General features: G+C 50.9%; 6 protein-coding genes across 6 annotated transcripts; 3 read left to right on the forward strand and 3 right to left on the reverse strand.

The window, feature by feature from the left end:
* Positions 1 to 2: 2 nt before the first annotated feature.
* On the reverse strand, positions 3 to 635 carry BJY04DRAFT_207607 (uncharacterized protein; the record flags this gene model as incomplete). Its single annotated transcript, XM_073713872.1, has 1 exon — positions 3 to 635. The coding sequence occupies one exon, from the start codon at positions 633 to 635 to the stop codon at positions 3 to 5; it is 633 nt and encodes a 210-aa protein (XP_073571001.1).
* Positions 636 to 4,714: 4,079 nt separating this feature from the next.
* On the reverse strand, positions 4,715 to 7,080 carry BJY04DRAFT_227868 (putative transcription factor; the record flags this gene model as incomplete). The annotated part of the gene is made up of 5 exons (XM_073718720.1): positions 4,715 to 4,827; positions 4,933 to 6,121; positions 6,171 to 6,202; positions 6,262 to 6,869; positions 6,932 to 7,080. The coding sequence occupies 5 exons, from the start codon at positions 7,078 to 7,080 to the stop codon at positions 4,715 to 4,717; spliced, it is 2,091 nt and encodes a 696-aa protein (XP_073571002.1).
* A 590-nt stretch (positions 7,081 to 7,670) lies between these two features.
* BJY04DRAFT_207609 (MFS transporter) lies at positions 7,671 to 9,279 on the forward strand (the record flags this gene model as incomplete). The annotated part of the gene is made up of 4 exons (XM_073713873.1): positions 7,671 to 7,846; positions 7,896 to 8,274; positions 8,334 to 8,975; positions 9,034 to 9,279. 4 exons carry the CDS (start codon positions 7,671 to 7,673, stop codon positions 9,277 to 9,279), a joined length of 1,443 nt encoding a protein of 480 aa, XP_073571003.1.
* A 1,432-nt stretch (positions 9,280 to 10,711) lies between these two features.
* On the forward strand, positions 10,712 to 12,132 carry BJY04DRAFT_227869 (MCT family MFS transporter; the record flags this gene model as incomplete). The annotated part of the gene is made up of 2 exons (XM_073718721.1): positions 10,712 to 10,956; positions 11,025 to 12,132. 2 exons carry the CDS (start codon positions 10,712 to 10,714, stop codon positions 12,130 to 12,132), a joined length of 1,353 nt encoding a protein of 450 aa, XP_073571004.1.
* Positions 12,133 to 12,769: 637 nt separating this feature from the next.
* BJY04DRAFT_218368 (2EXR domain-containing protein) lies at positions 12,770 to 14,107 on the forward strand (the record flags this gene model as incomplete). The annotated part of the gene is made up of 1 exon (XM_073716296.1): positions 12,770 to 14,107. One exon carries the CDS (start codon positions 12,770 to 12,772, stop codon positions 14,105 to 14,107), a length of 1,338 nt encoding a protein of 445 aa, XP_073571005.1.
* A 673-nt stretch (positions 14,108 to 14,780) lies between these two features.
* On the reverse strand, positions 14,781 to 15,179 carry BJY04DRAFT_218369 (uncharacterized protein; the record flags this gene model as incomplete). Its single annotated transcript, XM_073716297.1, has 1 exon — positions 14,781 to 15,179. The coding sequence occupies one exon, from the start codon at positions 15,177 to 15,179 to the stop codon at positions 14,781 to 14,783; it is 399 nt and encodes a 132-aa protein (XP_073571006.1).
* Between the last annotated feature and the right edge of the window lie 5 nt (positions 15,180 to 15,184).

The following is a 15,184-nucleotide window of genomic DNA, read 5'->3' on the forward strand; positions in this document are numbered from 1 at the left end:
GCTCAGCCTGGGTGATAAGCCTTGTAAACCTGCAGCGCCCCTTCAACACTCTGCACGATTCCGAAGAAAATAGTCAAAGCCAGCACGAGTGCCGCAGTCCAGAATGTCGCCCACTGCACAGGATTCCTCCGGTCTGCCCACCATTGCCCTAGCGTTCGGGGCTCCGCTGCATCATACGTACTGTTCAGTATAGCCAATCTCTCTGCCCAGAAGTGAAAACTGGCGGTTGTTCGCTGGGATGCTTCAATCGGCGCATACCCAATCACTTGAGGATCCAGTGAATTGCCCACCGTCCGATCCTGGACCCTGAACCATTTGATGGTTGCGATATCGTACTTGGGGAAGAGAAGACCAAGGGTTTGCATTGTTTCTTTAACTAGACCGAGAGGAAAGATATCTGAATTGAGGTGTGCTTCGAGCATTGCAGCGTGGTGGAAGACAAGCAGGGTGTAAGGCTCGTTCTCCTCGATGGGATCCTGGAGCCGGAGGTGGTCTGGGAGGTTAGAAGTCCAGATGACGTGTATGCCTCCGAAGCGCTCCAGATTACAAGCTTTGAGGGAGGGTCCAAGCTGTACCGTCTCGCGAGGCCGGGCCCGTGCTTGCTCGTTGAAATGATCGACTAGGGTTTCTGACATCTTGCGGTCTCCTAACCAGGAAACGCGGGTTTGACCTTGACTGGGCTCACCAGGAAGACTTCCTATCCAGCACATGAGCCAGACTCGGATAGTAAATGTAAGTAGGCAGGTTACAGCTTCTGAGCTTGCGCCTGCGTCCTGTATGCTCAGGATAAGATCATCGATGAGATTGAGTAGGGGTTTAGTTCGGATCTCCTGGAGAAGCCGAGTGAGGATAGGTGGACAGATCTGGTTCTGGAACAAGATTCTGAACTGAGAGTTCTGTGTTATTGCTTGAACGCGAGCAAAGTGCGCTTGGATAAGGCGATGGCCCTTTCTGATGTCGGCATCGGTGGGTGATGCAAACCAAATGGCAACCAGGTCCTTGTCGGTTTGACTGTACGAGGTCATGTTGATTCTTTTTCATCCACTTCATCCACTTCATCCATCTCATCTGTCAGCTTATCTTCATCCTTGTTGCTTGCTTTTTCTCAGCCACTCGCGGGGTAATATCACGTGGATGCAATGGAAATATCAGCGAAAAGTCCAATTGAGTAAGCTGGGAAGAGTCAAGATCCACTGCATACTGAACTAATGAGCCCAGAGATTTGGAAACCTCATCGGGGCGACCGGGATGGAGGAGACCGTCGTCCATACCACTCATGGTAGGCGCCATGTCTCTCAGAATTAAGCCATTGATGAAGCTGAGTTAAGCCATGCAGGGCCGGCAGGTTGAGCCTCGACACCCTTACTGACAAGCTCAATGACCGACAACTCGAGGTCAGCCTGAGGAATACACGTCTTCTATCGTCTTCCTATCCTGTATTTGCGGGAGAGCCATGTTCCAACCGGCTTGATGGCCTCCACTGTTGGGATGCAAACTGGTACGAACCGACTGGGCTAGGAAGAAGCAAGGAGCTGTGTGACAATCTCTCATTGATACTCACTAATGAGCGGGGGAAACTTCTGAACAAGAGTAGACGGTTTCCTCTCATATGTTGCGGGATCTTCATGGTTGGGCGCCACCAGAGCAGTGCACAGCCCCGGTTTGTCATTAGTTGCGATGATAGCCGTGCGTGCAAGGTACTGCGAAAGATATTCAGATCAAATGAGTTGCAGGCAGACTATACAGGCTTCGAGCCCCTGATAACCACCGACTTCCCGCGGAGCCAGATTCCGGTACAGCGACTGGGCGGCGGCAACCTGGTATCTTCTGGACTCGAAAACAATCACTCCGGCGATAGCGATCGCTCTGAAAGGTCGGATCAGAGCATGGACCTTCGCTTACCGACCGAAGAACCGTTCACGGTCAGTGGGGACGTTTTCGTCAAAGGTTCCCTGCTGGACAGCCAAGTTCTGCTCCTTCCTGCCCAGGTTTTCTTCGGTTCATCCCCGACAGCACCATCCGCGGTTCTCGGTGGGTTGGTCATGATGGAGTCACAGAACCTGATATATGGGGTGACAGTGGCGCACTGCTCTAGTGACCCGGGATGGCACCGGTCGGTTGAGGAGCTAGATTCTGAGCCTGACGAAACCGAAGCTCTACGCTCACCAGACGTCCATGCCCCCTTTGACAAAAGGCAAAGCATCAAGAGAGCTCCAAGCCTGACTGCGATCGGCTCCGTGGCCGAGACGAGTGCTGCTCTTTCTAATGGTCAGGACTGGGCTCTAATCAAATTAGATAGCGACCTGGAGATTTGCACGCTCGCCCCATATCCCGCAGTATTGGCGCAAGAGGATGAGCTCACCAACCTCAATCTCAATGGAGAAAAGAGGGGCGTTTTTATTCAAATGAGCAGGTCTCTGGTTTCAGGGTCGCTACTGCCACACCGATACCATGTTTTACCCGCTGGCGAAAGCTCCTTTCTAGATGTCTACCCCATCAAACTTGACGGGCCCATCTGTAAGGCCCTCATCAGTCAGTGAGCGGTTCATGATACTAACATATGATTAGTAAACGGCGACTGTGGTTCGTGGGTGGTCGGAGATCAGAAGCAGGAATTGTATGGCCGCATTGCGTTCGGCCACCCTAGCACTGAACACGCGTACATGCTACCGGCAGGATTATTGTTTGACCAGATCAGCAAAATGTTGTCAGACAAGCTTGCAATATGCGCAACAGGACCCGGATATAGGCAACCATTTCCAATCAGACATGACAGTCAGAGTCCAGCTTCTCATTTGAAACCACGCAGGCGGCTGTCTTTTGTTAGAGAAAGAAAACGACCAGACAGCTCACCGATGCCAGTGCAGCAACAGCCAAGCAGTGACAGTGAGGACATAAAACGTGCTGCGTCACCGCATAATCTCCAGGGGCCAGGTATGAGGGACCAGAATACTCCACGCATTGGGTACAACGACAAGGACCGGAGCGATTCGCCACTAGTCATCGAACTTCCCTCCAAGCGTGACAGCCCCCAGTCCAGAGACAAAGGTAAAAGCAAAGTGAAAAGGCGCAGTAGCCCGTTATCAATAGGTGTTGGTGATGATGAACGACGTCCGGTCAGGAGGTCCGAGTCCGTGGCTGGAGTAAAAGCCAAACCGTCTCATAATGAGTCCAGATCAATCCCTCTACTCTCTCCACATCAAGAACAGAATGACTTGACTTGCCATTCCTCGTTACATCCACCCCTTTATCCGGCTCCCTACTTCACATACCCTAGCTATGCAACTTACTATCCACAATCATACCAATCTGCGATGGTTTCTAGTCAACCCCTGCCCTACACCACCACACCCCAGTTTCCACCAGCCACTTCCTCTACATATGAACATACACAACACAGTATTCCTGTATCCACCCAACCCAAGCACCAAACTAGCCCAAAGGATCCCGATCATGAAGCGGCGATCGCACGTTTGGAGAAACTCATACTGGAAGAGCGCGCCGAGCGCATCAAAAGAGATGCCGAAGCCGCCGCAAAAGAAGCAGCGGCGCGGATAGCAGAGCTCGAGCAATCACAAAGGGACGAGTGGGTAGTCCGTGAAGAACGGCTGTTGGAAGCCGCTGTGGCAAAGACAAGAGAGGCAGTCCGGGAGGAACGGCGTGTTGAAAAGGCACTGAATAAGGCTAGGTATCGCGCCGCCTGTCTTGTTCAATAAGTCAAAGATGTTGCCTTGAGTTGCTGCTGTTGCATTATCTTTACTGCTTACCTCTTATCCTTATACCTTAGAAAAACATCTCGTGTTATAGGACTCTACTCCTTTTAAGCGTAAAGGAAACAAACGATATCAATCTCTATAAGCTTTAAACGCATATAACAATTTTGGGCCAGGGTTAGGGCGATAGCCCTCACCCACCTGACTGTTGACGCGTGCCTATACAAAGCTACAATAGGCAACGCACCGATCAAGGTTTTCCCCATCAGACATCATAAAGCAGGCGAAGAATGGTGAGGATTGTTTGTGTCCGTTGACCTCTGTGGGATACGCATCAGCAGATGACAAGGTGTCAGAGGATCCCTCTGTGCAGTTGGTGCTCGGGACGAATGGTCATCTTTGGGGCGGGATCTCTCTGGTTAGATGTGATAGTGAAAGTGCCTCTACTGTGGTTTTGGTGACCGGCTATGGGACATACACAGAATTCCATGGTTTGATGGCCGATCATGCCATCTTCCTCTCGTGTCGATATGATCAGGTTGGGTTTCATAAAAATTCTTGCTTTTATGTACGCCTAAAGTCATCTCGGACACTGGATGTCAACGCAATGAGCACAGGGCATGTTCCACAAAGTGGTGGAATTTCACATTCTTTCTATCAATGCCAAATTTGAAATGGTGAGGGCTATATATAGTAGTAACAAGGTACCTATAGGGTGATCTTGGGGCCCAACTAACCCAAGAGGTGGTACTACTGATGTTCAGTTCCAAGGCCCATGCGCTTTAGTGTCTACATACAATGCAAACCTGGCGAGCATATCCTATCGTAGACACAGAACGCTATCCAGATACCTTGCATCTATCCTAGTTGGACTGGGGTCAGCTCCCGAGCTATGCAGCTCTTCAGCGTCGTAACTGCCAGGGGTGTTGGGTTAGTAATCTCGACTTTCTCGACCAGGACAAGTACAAGAACATATGGCCATGGGCAGATAGGCGAGATGCTTAAGAGTGAAAACCAGGCCAATTAACAAAGGCAGACCACTCATCAGACGTACTGATACCTGGCTCTCGGTCCAGCAGTTCGTGCGGCAAGAACCCCTCGAAAAGGTGATGATCTGTTGTGTTTGCTAGGATATCCAAATCTTCAAAGCCAATGTCGGCATCAATAACTTCCGTGAGCTGACGGTTGGCGGATAAGGGTCGACGCTCCGTCTGTACACTAGCGTTTTCGTTATTTTGACTGGTCCTGGCGAGAACGAGGCTCACTGCTTCAGCAGCTTTTTCCGCCTCTTTCGAGGTTGAGCTTCTTCGTATCCAAAATGTCCTTGTGCTCTGTAGTGCACTTCGTATTTCGGCAACTTGCTCAACATCTTTCATGCTTCCATGATAGAGAAGTGAGCATAGAAGCATCGTTGCTGTGAGAAACTGATGATTCATAATGGAAGTGACCCGCCAGCGCATGGTATGCAGCTGACCTCCAGGACAGGTTTCCTCATCGAGAACCTTTTGGATCTCCAGAGAGCGGAGACATGCATCCAAACATGTTCCGTGTGAGTAGTCATAGGTATGCCGTTTTTGATCTGTTTGCCTATGAACGAACTTTCGATGTAGCATGACCTTCCCCTTGTAGAACATGTGTCTAATGAAGAGGCGGGCAACAATAATCTGTGGGGAGTCGGTCAAGCTAGCCGACATTGGCTTCATCTGTAAGGGATGTGGGATACTCTCGGCCGCTTCATGAAGGATCTTGTCCACTCGCATTATTTCGGAGTAAGCGCAAGGTTCAACCGCACTAGTAAGATCGGCGATAAGCCCCAGTGCTTTTAGCATTCGTGTGCGAGCTAGTATCCCGAGGGCAGGTGTAACTTCGCTTTCTGGACGCGACGAAGGGAGGTCAATCGTGTCCTTGTCGAAATCGTTGTCGGTCAAATTCCGCGGCTCTGCAGTGTCATATTGCGAGTCGGCGATCATGCGAGGCATACCCATTTGGCTCGAGAGAAGGATATCACTCATCAAGACAGTCGCCCAAAGCCGTCGTCGCATCTCAGCTTGGAATGGAAAAATATTCGGGAAGTGACTTGGGTCGCGGTGATAGCCCATGCGTCTCGCCAGGTTGACTTCTAGTGCGAGCAATAGCCACATATCCTTGTCGGCGTCTGGGTGGATTATGAATTCGACGTAGACGTAGTTGATCACAGTTTCCAGGACATAGGGACCAGCTTTTGTGTATTCGGCCATGACAAGGCACTGCACAATCTTTTCACGATAGAGGTCTACTTGAAGTGACTGCTGTTTTGCGTCCGGTCCTTCAGATGTGTCGGAGGTAAGACATGCCAAACAGATCATACTGAATAAAAGCCCTACCCATATTATTGGCGCACTGGATGGCTCATTCCAGAATGCATCGTACTGCTCAAGTCAGAAAAGGCACGTCAATGCTCACAGCGTGCAAATTTACCTCGCGCAAGAAGCTCGGTCCGTGTACGGAAGCTGAAGTTGCGAGTGAAATCAGCTGTAGGCTCGAGTAGAGTGATATCATGTCCACTTACCGGATGACACAAGATCCAGGTAGTTGAAATAGCGAGAGATATAGCGGTCAACAGCAGGTTTTGGGGGCAGCGCCGTGAGAATTTCCTCGCGAGAGGTGGCACGGGGACAGCCATAGAGAAGCGATGCCCCAAACCTCGAGGCGGGGGTAGCGTTACCATTTTCCTGGCTGTCTTCAAGAGTTTTGTCCCTCTCACTCAGGGTTTGCTGCTCCTCGCGGTCCAGGCAGTCCTTAAGATCAGCGATGCTCTCAAGAATCGCCACCCAGTGGTCTCCCCCAACATAGTGATGCTCGTGGTCACTGATTCTCATACTTCCGGATTCAGAACATGTATCATCGGCTGGTTGAATTGGTCTAGTAGTGGACACAATCGATGTTGAAGGAGTGATTGGCATATTGATCCTAGAAGCAGCATTGGTGACTAGATTTGTCGCTGGACTAGGTATCAAAGACATGACCATTCGTTCCAGCTGCACGATGCGGTCATGTACACTCCCTGTGGTACGCGATGGTTCTAGATGACTTGTGGTTCCTGAGCTTTCAGAGTAGGTACACATCTGACCACGAGTCGAGCAGGACGAGCATGGTCGTTGTCTATCACATCTTGATCTTGAGAGCTATCAGCATTGAGACGTGCATCGGAAGCCGATGAAAACATACAGAATGCTTACTTTCGTCGCCGACACTGGTTACAGGAGAGCTGGGGCTTATCGCGGCGTCGGCTCGCTTTGGGAGGTATTCTCGAGGCATTTAGTGGATCTCTCGATCGAAACGCGTCAGATGAGTCTTCTGTGACGGATAATAACACGTGCGACGCCATGGCAACTATAGTGAGACACAGACCAATAGATTGGTTGAAAACTTGAGGGAAAGAGAAAAGAAGAATTGTCGAGCTTGGAGATGCAGTGAGATCACGTGCCACGCTCACGCTGGCCCCCAGGGAACGATAGACTTATTTCAGACTTCAATGTAAAAAGGTTCAGATTTGGCTCCAATGTGCTTCAGATCAGAATTTCCAGTTACATCTGTGCCTCTCGCAGGGCTTATATCCATTTGTAACTTCAATTTTCGGCCGCTCCGCTCCTCCGCTTCATCATTCGACCCTCCGCCGCTATCTCCGGTATCTAGTCTATACAGCTTCACTAAGAGCACTATACGGACAGATATTCTCCGATACTCCTAACGCATGATTGATTGGCACATATGGACAACATAGTCACATTGGCTTCCTACGGCCCATTATCCGCCGTTTGTGGTGCTATTTCCGGCCATGCTACACCTACTTAAGAGAATACCTGTCACTTGGCCTGGCAATCTTTCGCAATTGAACTGAGCTTGGTGCCATTCGCTACATTCAGTGTGATCTTGAGCTGGCAGCTCTCATTCAGTCATTCCGTTTTTCCAATCATCATGTCTAAATTCGACATTAGCCCTTCCACTTTGGCTCCAACTCAGATCGAGCAAGGAGCCCTTGAAGACACATTGGTGGACTGGGATGGTGAATGCGACCCTACCAACCCGTCTAACTGGCCAAAGGGCAAGAAGTGGGCTCATGTTGTCATCATCTCTGTCCTAGCGCTCATTGCGTAAGTACAATTGGCTGGTTCAATCATCACTTACTTACACTGGATACAGAAACATGGCCCCTACCATGTGCGCACCGGGAATTGAAGACATCACCGCGGAGTTCGACATTGCCTCAAGTACTATCAGTACTCTCGCTATAACCCTATACGTTCTGGGAATAGCAATCGGTCCCATGTTCATGTCTTCACTCAGCGAGGTATACGGTCGTCTCCCCGTCTATCACACTGCCAATATCATATTCGTTGCGTTCATAGTCGGAAACGCGTTAAGTCAAAGTACAGCACAGTTTATGGTCTTTCGCTTCATCTCCGGTTGTGCGGGTGGCACTCCTATGGCCCTCGGCGGTGGAACGATTGCTGATATCACGACTGTTGAGCAACGAGCTGTGTCAATGGCTCTGTTTAGCTTAGGGCCTCTTGCAGGACCGGTACGCCTTTCCTCTACTTCATCGAAGTCACACTAAACACTGATAAAACTTCCCTCCAGGTCTTGGGGCCCGTCATTGGCGGCTTTCTGACAGCACACAAGGGCTGGCGCTGGACCTTCTGGTTATTGTCTTTTCTAGGAGGTTTCTTTGGTTGCTTCTCTGCCATCGTACTGCGCGAGACTCACCCAAAGATAACCCTCGAGAACAAAGCCGCGAGCCTCCGTGCAGCCACAGGCAACCCTAACTTTCGTTCTAAGCTCTCCCGCTCTCTCACCCCACGTCAAGCTCTTACTGAGGTCCTTCTCCGTCCTGCTACGCTTCTCTTCCGCTCACCAATCCTACTCGTCATATCCCTCTACGTCGCGCTCATATTCGGCGTTATGTACCTCCTCTTCACAACATTCACCAGTGTCTTTGAAGGCCAATACGGATTCAGCACCTCAATGGCCGGACTCGTGTACCTCGGTCTCGGGGTATCCTTGATAGGAAGTATGACTCTCTTTAACATCATGAATGCACGCATCCCTAAATGCAAGTCTAAACCCTCAACACCTGAAAGCAGACTCCTACCAATGATCTACTTCAGCCCATTCGTCCCTCTCGGTCTTTTCCTCTACGGTTGGACAGCATACTATAAAGTACATTGGATTGTCCCAATAATAGGCACGGGAATGATGGGATTCGGAGCGTTCTTCGTCATTGTATGTTTCTTCTCACCTATAGTCCTAACCTCGTTCTCGTACTAATTGATTGTACCAGACCCCAGCTCAACTCTACCTAATCGACCTCTTCGGCTCATCCTCTGCTGCTTCCGCGCTAGGAGCAAACAATCTCCTCCGGTACTTGTTTAGTACGTTTCTTCCGCTTGCGGGCCCGAGCATGTATAAGGCGCTGGGGTATGGGTGGGGAAACTCGCTATTGGGCTTTCTTGCGTTGGCATTTATTCCGGGCCCTGTGGTGTTTTATCTATATGGGGAGAGGCTGAGGAGGGCTGGTGGGGTTTAGACTATGATATGTTGGCATGGGATTGATGAGGGTGAAGAACGGCAGCGGAGGTGAGGGGGAAGGGGATGGAGGTTATTTAGGATCAGCTGGCTCTTGAGGTGAGGGTTTCAGGCTCTGTAACACTAGCTTAGTTGAAGAGAGGGAGTTGTTCTTCTCTTTCCCTGTGCTTGAAGAAATGAAGAGGATGGGGCTTTCGGCGAGGGTGACGCGTTCAATCAGGGGATACCCAGGTGATACCTAGAAATATATGCCGCGGTTGCTAGACGGGAGCTCATGAAATGGACTATGCATATGATGCGGGCAGGATTGGGGTGTTAGAAAGAGTTGCATCAGAGCACGTTGAGGCGGTAATGACATTAGTCGTTGTCTCCCGAGCTTGGGTTAACTTAGTTGTGAGTAGTTTCGACACAGACATCCATCAGAGGACCACGATTCAGAGGTCAGTAGATCAACACGAGCCCAGAGAGCAGCTAAGTCCGATATTGTGTTTTGCTGGCATTAAAGCTGGTGTCGGGGAGGGTACAGGTTTCACCGTGGGCTTGTCGTGACTACTCATACATCAGCGCAACGGAGTCATCGGCAGCGAACAAGCTTAGGCACCTCAATATCGGTCGTATCTGCAAGCCAAGCCCATTCTCGTCAGCGCTTAGCGTTTGAAGGCTCCTGAACCGAGGTTCATCTCGTATTGACAGCTATGAGAGGTGGAACCGTCGGCCTCCAAGCAACAGCAGCTGTCCCTGACTGCCCGGCACCTGCTTGTACCCCCAAACCCTTGATCTAGAATCGGATCAACTCTTCTTGCCGAGTCCACTCCCCTCCCGACTCGGTCCTTCTCGGAAGAAAGCAAGGTCGAAGCCTCAGCGGTCGGAGTTAATCCTTAAGGTCATGAGGGAGCAATCTGATAGTATTCACATGGCCGCGAAGAGACATAACGTTATGCTGCATCCCGAGTAAGCTATGCATGTTGCAGCTCTGAAAGCTACTGGCCAGTGACAATGCCAGGCGGAAAGTCACCGTGAGACAAGGAGGGCATGGTGGGGGAGGCTCTTCTGCCATAGGCCGGGGAGGGGACACAGGCGGACGGAATGGGCGATAGGAGCACCAAAGGTACCAGCGACGGAGGCGGAGGAACAATCGAGACTGTACTAAAGCCAGTTGATGGAAGCCATGGACAGACTGTGGCTTGATGCATGAAGAATAAAGAAAAGATGGAGAGGTGATGCAGTCTGCAGAGCTCGTATTCGACGGGGTTAACCCCGATTGGGAATTGGCCGGGTCGGGCTCGGGGTTTTGGCTCTGCTGCTATCCTGCGGCGACTTTGCTACACTGCGGCCTCGGATGAACACATAACGGACGGTCTTTCCTTATATAAGGTCCCTGCCTCGGTCTGACTTGTTTGTGCTATGGTCTGCAGTCAAGCACAACTTCAATTATGTCGGGTCAAACTTTGGCCAATACTTCGAGCTCGTCCCAAACCCTAACAGAGAAAAGTGTGGCGGACAAGCCTGTCACTGAGAGTGTGCCTGCGGAGGATATCCCAGCCATCACCCCCGAAGTCGAAATCAAGCATGACGAGCATCAGATGGAGTTTCCCGAGGGCGGCTCGAGGGCATGGGGTGTTGCTTTGGGCAACGCTGGAGTTATGTTCTGCACATTAGGCTATGTCAACTCATGGGGGTATGTATACTATACTCCCTCTCTTCAAGCTCGTAACACACAATACTAACTCCTCCACTCACTGACAGTGTCTATCAAGCCTACTACCAAGCTCACCAACTACGAAACGAGACCCCCTCCGCAATCTCCTGGATCGGCTCCCTCCAATCCTTCTTTATCTTCGCCGCCTCCCTCGTTGGAGGCCCTCTCTTCGACCGCTACGGCGCAAAGGTCATCTACCCCCCCGGCGTCGTCTTTGTCTTCACAATCTTCATGACAAGCCTCTGCAAGGAGTACTACCAGTTCATGCTAGCCCAAGGCATTCTCGGCGGTATAATGCAAGGCCTGGTCATGACTCCAGCAATGGCCGCGACACCCCAATATTTCAACAAGAAGCGCGGCGCCGCAATGGGTCTCGCTGTCGCAGGATCCTCTGTCGGGGGCGTGATTCACCCCATAGCGCTCAACCGGCTGCTCACACAGACAGATCTAGGATTCGCCTGGTCAGTCCGCATCGAGGCGTTCCTCATCCTAGCTGTGTTGCTAGTCTCGTGCCCCTTTATCCGAGCCCGTCTTCCTCCACGGAAGAGCAAATTCCTCCTACCCAGGGCGTTCAAAGAAGCGCGGTACACAATGCTCACCTTTGCATCCTTCTTCATGTTCCTCGGAATGTTTCCTCCCTTTTTCTTCCTGCCGTCGTACGGCATAACACAAGGCATGACACCAACACTAGCATTCTACCTGTCCGCAATCCTCAACGCAGCCTCATTCCCCGGCCGAATCGTGCCGGCCATCCTCTCCGACAAGTTCGGCAAATTGAACATCTATGCTGCTGCGGGAATCACAACCGGAATCCTAACACTCTGCTGGCAACGCGTGCACGGCAACGCTGCGGTAATCGTCTTCGCCGCGCTCTTTGGTTTCTTTTCCGGGGCCATTATCTCCGGTGGTTCGGTGACGCTCGCATCCTGTACGAACGACGCGAAGAATATCGGGACTTATATGGGCATGGGGATGGCGTGGACGAGTCTTGCTCCGCTTATTGGACCGCCGATTAGTGGGGCTTTGGAGGATGGGACGCCGGATGGGTATAAGAGTATTGCGATTTTTGCGGGGACGGTGACTCTTTTTGGAGGGTTGTTTGTTTTGCTTGTTGTCAAGTGTTTTGCGGGGAAGGGGGTTTTGGCGTTGGAGTAGGAAGGACGTAAATGCGGTGCTTTTGCTGTTGCAGGGGATGTGTTAGGAGCCACCATAATGAATTTCCCTGGTTGTATATGGTTCTTGGTTGGAGGGCGATGCGGTGGTAGGTACATAGATTTAACCTCTTGACGTGTTTTTCCTGATGCTTTCCGAATGCAGAAATTACAGTTCGCAGGGTCTTACTCTGTCAGTAAAGAGACTACCTATAGAGTTGGCTCTTCTGCGTGACTTGGGACAGATTGTCGGAGTCTTCACATACACTCTCAACCTCCTCTCGATCTTCCCTCTTTCTCTCTTTCCTTCCCTCACTCTTCCTCTCTCTCTCATTTTCTGCCTTTCTTCTTCTCTTCCTCTCGGGGTGATTACATCAAGCTTCATCTGTTTCAAAAGCTCAGAGAAAAACCAAGTCTGGACAAAATAGGTACGAAGACATCATCGGGTCTACAACATTCAATGTCGTTGCTAAATATTTGTTTATCTCCGCAGACAGATCTCTTCTTCGCGTCGAAGCTCTACACCACAACGAACAAAACAAAATAGTAAGACTACAGATCGACTATAGTATTGCATCAATAGCTGATCTGACATGAAGGCGTCTTTTTAGTAAAACATCCCTCCTCTGGCAATCAATAGGATGTCCTTGTCCACTATTCCGAGCGCCGGGTCCGAGTCGGAGCCCAAGCAACGATGTCCTCTTTCAGTCAATGGACTATTCAAAGACCCACGCAGTCCAGCTCCTCCTCTTTCGTCCCCAGAAGCGATCATTTGCAACCATCTACGAGAAAACGCCCCAAGCACGAAGTTCTGGAACACAGTCATCGAGGCATACGCACCCAACGACCCTAGGCCCGAGCCCACCTTTCCAAACTTTAGGAACCTTCCAAAGGAAATCCGTCATATGATTTGGAAGTACGCTATTCCAGTTCGGACACTAGATGTGAACGAGGTATCTCGCGATCGAACCGATAACAAGTATCGAGGACTACAGGTTCTGCCAATGCCGTCAATTGCTCACGAATGCTCTGAGGCCCGGAAAGTTGTCTTACGTGCAGGCAAACTGTTGGCCGTGTATGAGCAAGTCTCGGACTTGTATATAAATCTTGACTTGCATGCAACCCACTGGAGCGTTCTTTCGAAACCTACAAACAAACTAGATGACTTGAAAGATGATACTCGATACCATCTAGCTGGATTTCTGTTGCCCAATGACAATATCGTCTACTACAAGCCCTTTGTACAGCGGGTTGACGCATGCCTTCAACTCCGTTGCAGTCCTGAAGGTTTCCCTGTCACGGATCCCAGGATACTACCACAGGTGTCGGGTGGTCAGAAGGTTGCTTGCTGGTTGGGTGGCGATGTGCACGAGGTTTCCAAAGGGATAAGGCCCTGCCCACTGCACTCAATTCGTGACTGCACAGTGAAACGGTGGGATTTTCTAACAAAGATGGACCGACTAGACACGATCTTTGTGTTGCCATTCGACTGGTGTGCCTACCCCATTTCCCACGCACCAAATGAACATCAGCGCAAGGCTTTTAGAAAGGCTTATTTTTCGACGAGCCGCAAAGCGGCTGCAAGATACTTCAGACCCGACTATGGTGTTGGAACAATTCTTGTTGATTTGTATGACGACCAAACCTTGGCTCAGATCACGTCGCTCAACACCGGCCTAGACGGCCTTCCTGCCTGCGCTAAGCGACCATGGCTCCCTTGTATCAACTGCCAGCGGAGATTCTGGGAGCAAACACATAAGAAAGGGGCTGAGCGTTTTTGGCTGCTACTTCATTCGGATGAGCTGGACCGGGTCGAGGCAGCCCAGGTATTTCCTGAGGGAACGCCTGCTGGTATGGCAACTATCCCCTACAACTCGGACCACCCCTGGGTTAAAGAGAAACTATCCCAGGTGCCTGATATTCGACCAGCTGTGAGCTTCAAGATCGAACCTTGTTTGAATCCAGGTACCGCGCGATAACGTCGCTCCGACAAGTTATGGAGCTCATGAAAAGGCGAATGATATGCCGCTGATTACCTTTAGATTCTGAATGGAGGGTGATGAATCAGGAAAAGGACACATGAGAGCCGGAGCCTCCAGCTTTATAGATATCACCGTGTCCAGTCGCAGTAGTTCTGATGGATCTGGTTTCTCTGAAGCACAATGCTTATGGTACACCGGGTTCAAAATTTGAGAAAAACGGGGAATAGCCAATGAATTAAAATTAGCATAGCCAAGCCCCTACTGGTAGAATCAACAGCCCCCAGCTACCCAAGGACAAGCGTAGACTCTCCAACCTCTTTGCAGACGAGCATTTGACAAGGCCTTCCATCTTACACTCAGCCCGCATCTCAGCAGCACGCGTAATATTCGTCCATAGGCTCTCAGGAACCTGCAACGCACAAGGATCCGGCTCCGGATTAGTGACATTCAAGATTGGACAAGCCGCGCCGAAATCATCCAGAGAGCCCTCGATCCGAAAAGGCCGCGGATACCCAGGACACTGCTCCCGCAACGTCGTAAGGTCGACAGTCTTTCCACCAGCCTCCGTCCGAAAAATAACCTCATTCATTGGCTGTCCAAAAAACGCGATCTAAGGCGGCTCAAGCTCCGACGTACAGTTCTGCGCAAACCCAAATCGCCAAGTAAGCTTCTAGTGCCCGGCAGTCGAGTTCATGATCCAGCCTGGGAAATAGAAGTAGAAGAAGGGATTAACGGGGGCTTTGCCGTTGGTTACTCCGTTGCCGTGGCTGGTTGCAGAGGGGTGGTCGAACGGGAATGGGCCACTGGGATAACCCAGGGCATCTGGGAAGGCAGCGCTCTGCATTTCGTCTATCTCGCCTGAGTCTAGGAAGCGCCACAGTGTCCATTTGATTCCGAAGCCTTCAGGCCATGCGGCTTGCGCATTTTGGAGTCCGAGAACGATTGGGAAGTAGCGCAGAGGCGTGTAGGTATGTTTGCGGGGGAAAACCAGGTCAAGTTCCACGTCCTGGGGATACTGGGCAAGAAAGGTACCATATAGACCCAGTATGAGGCGGAGAACGTGGAGCATCGCAG

The sequence above is a fragment of the Aspergillus karnatakaensis genome, assembly GCF_047715665.1.
Source record: "Aspergillus karnatakaensis strain CBS 102800 unplaced genomic scaffold BJY04scaffold_25, whole genome shotgun sequence".
Lineage (NCBI taxonomy): Eukaryota > Fungi > Ascomycota > Eurotiomycetes > Eurotiales > Aspergillaceae > Aspergillus > Aspergillus karnatakaensis.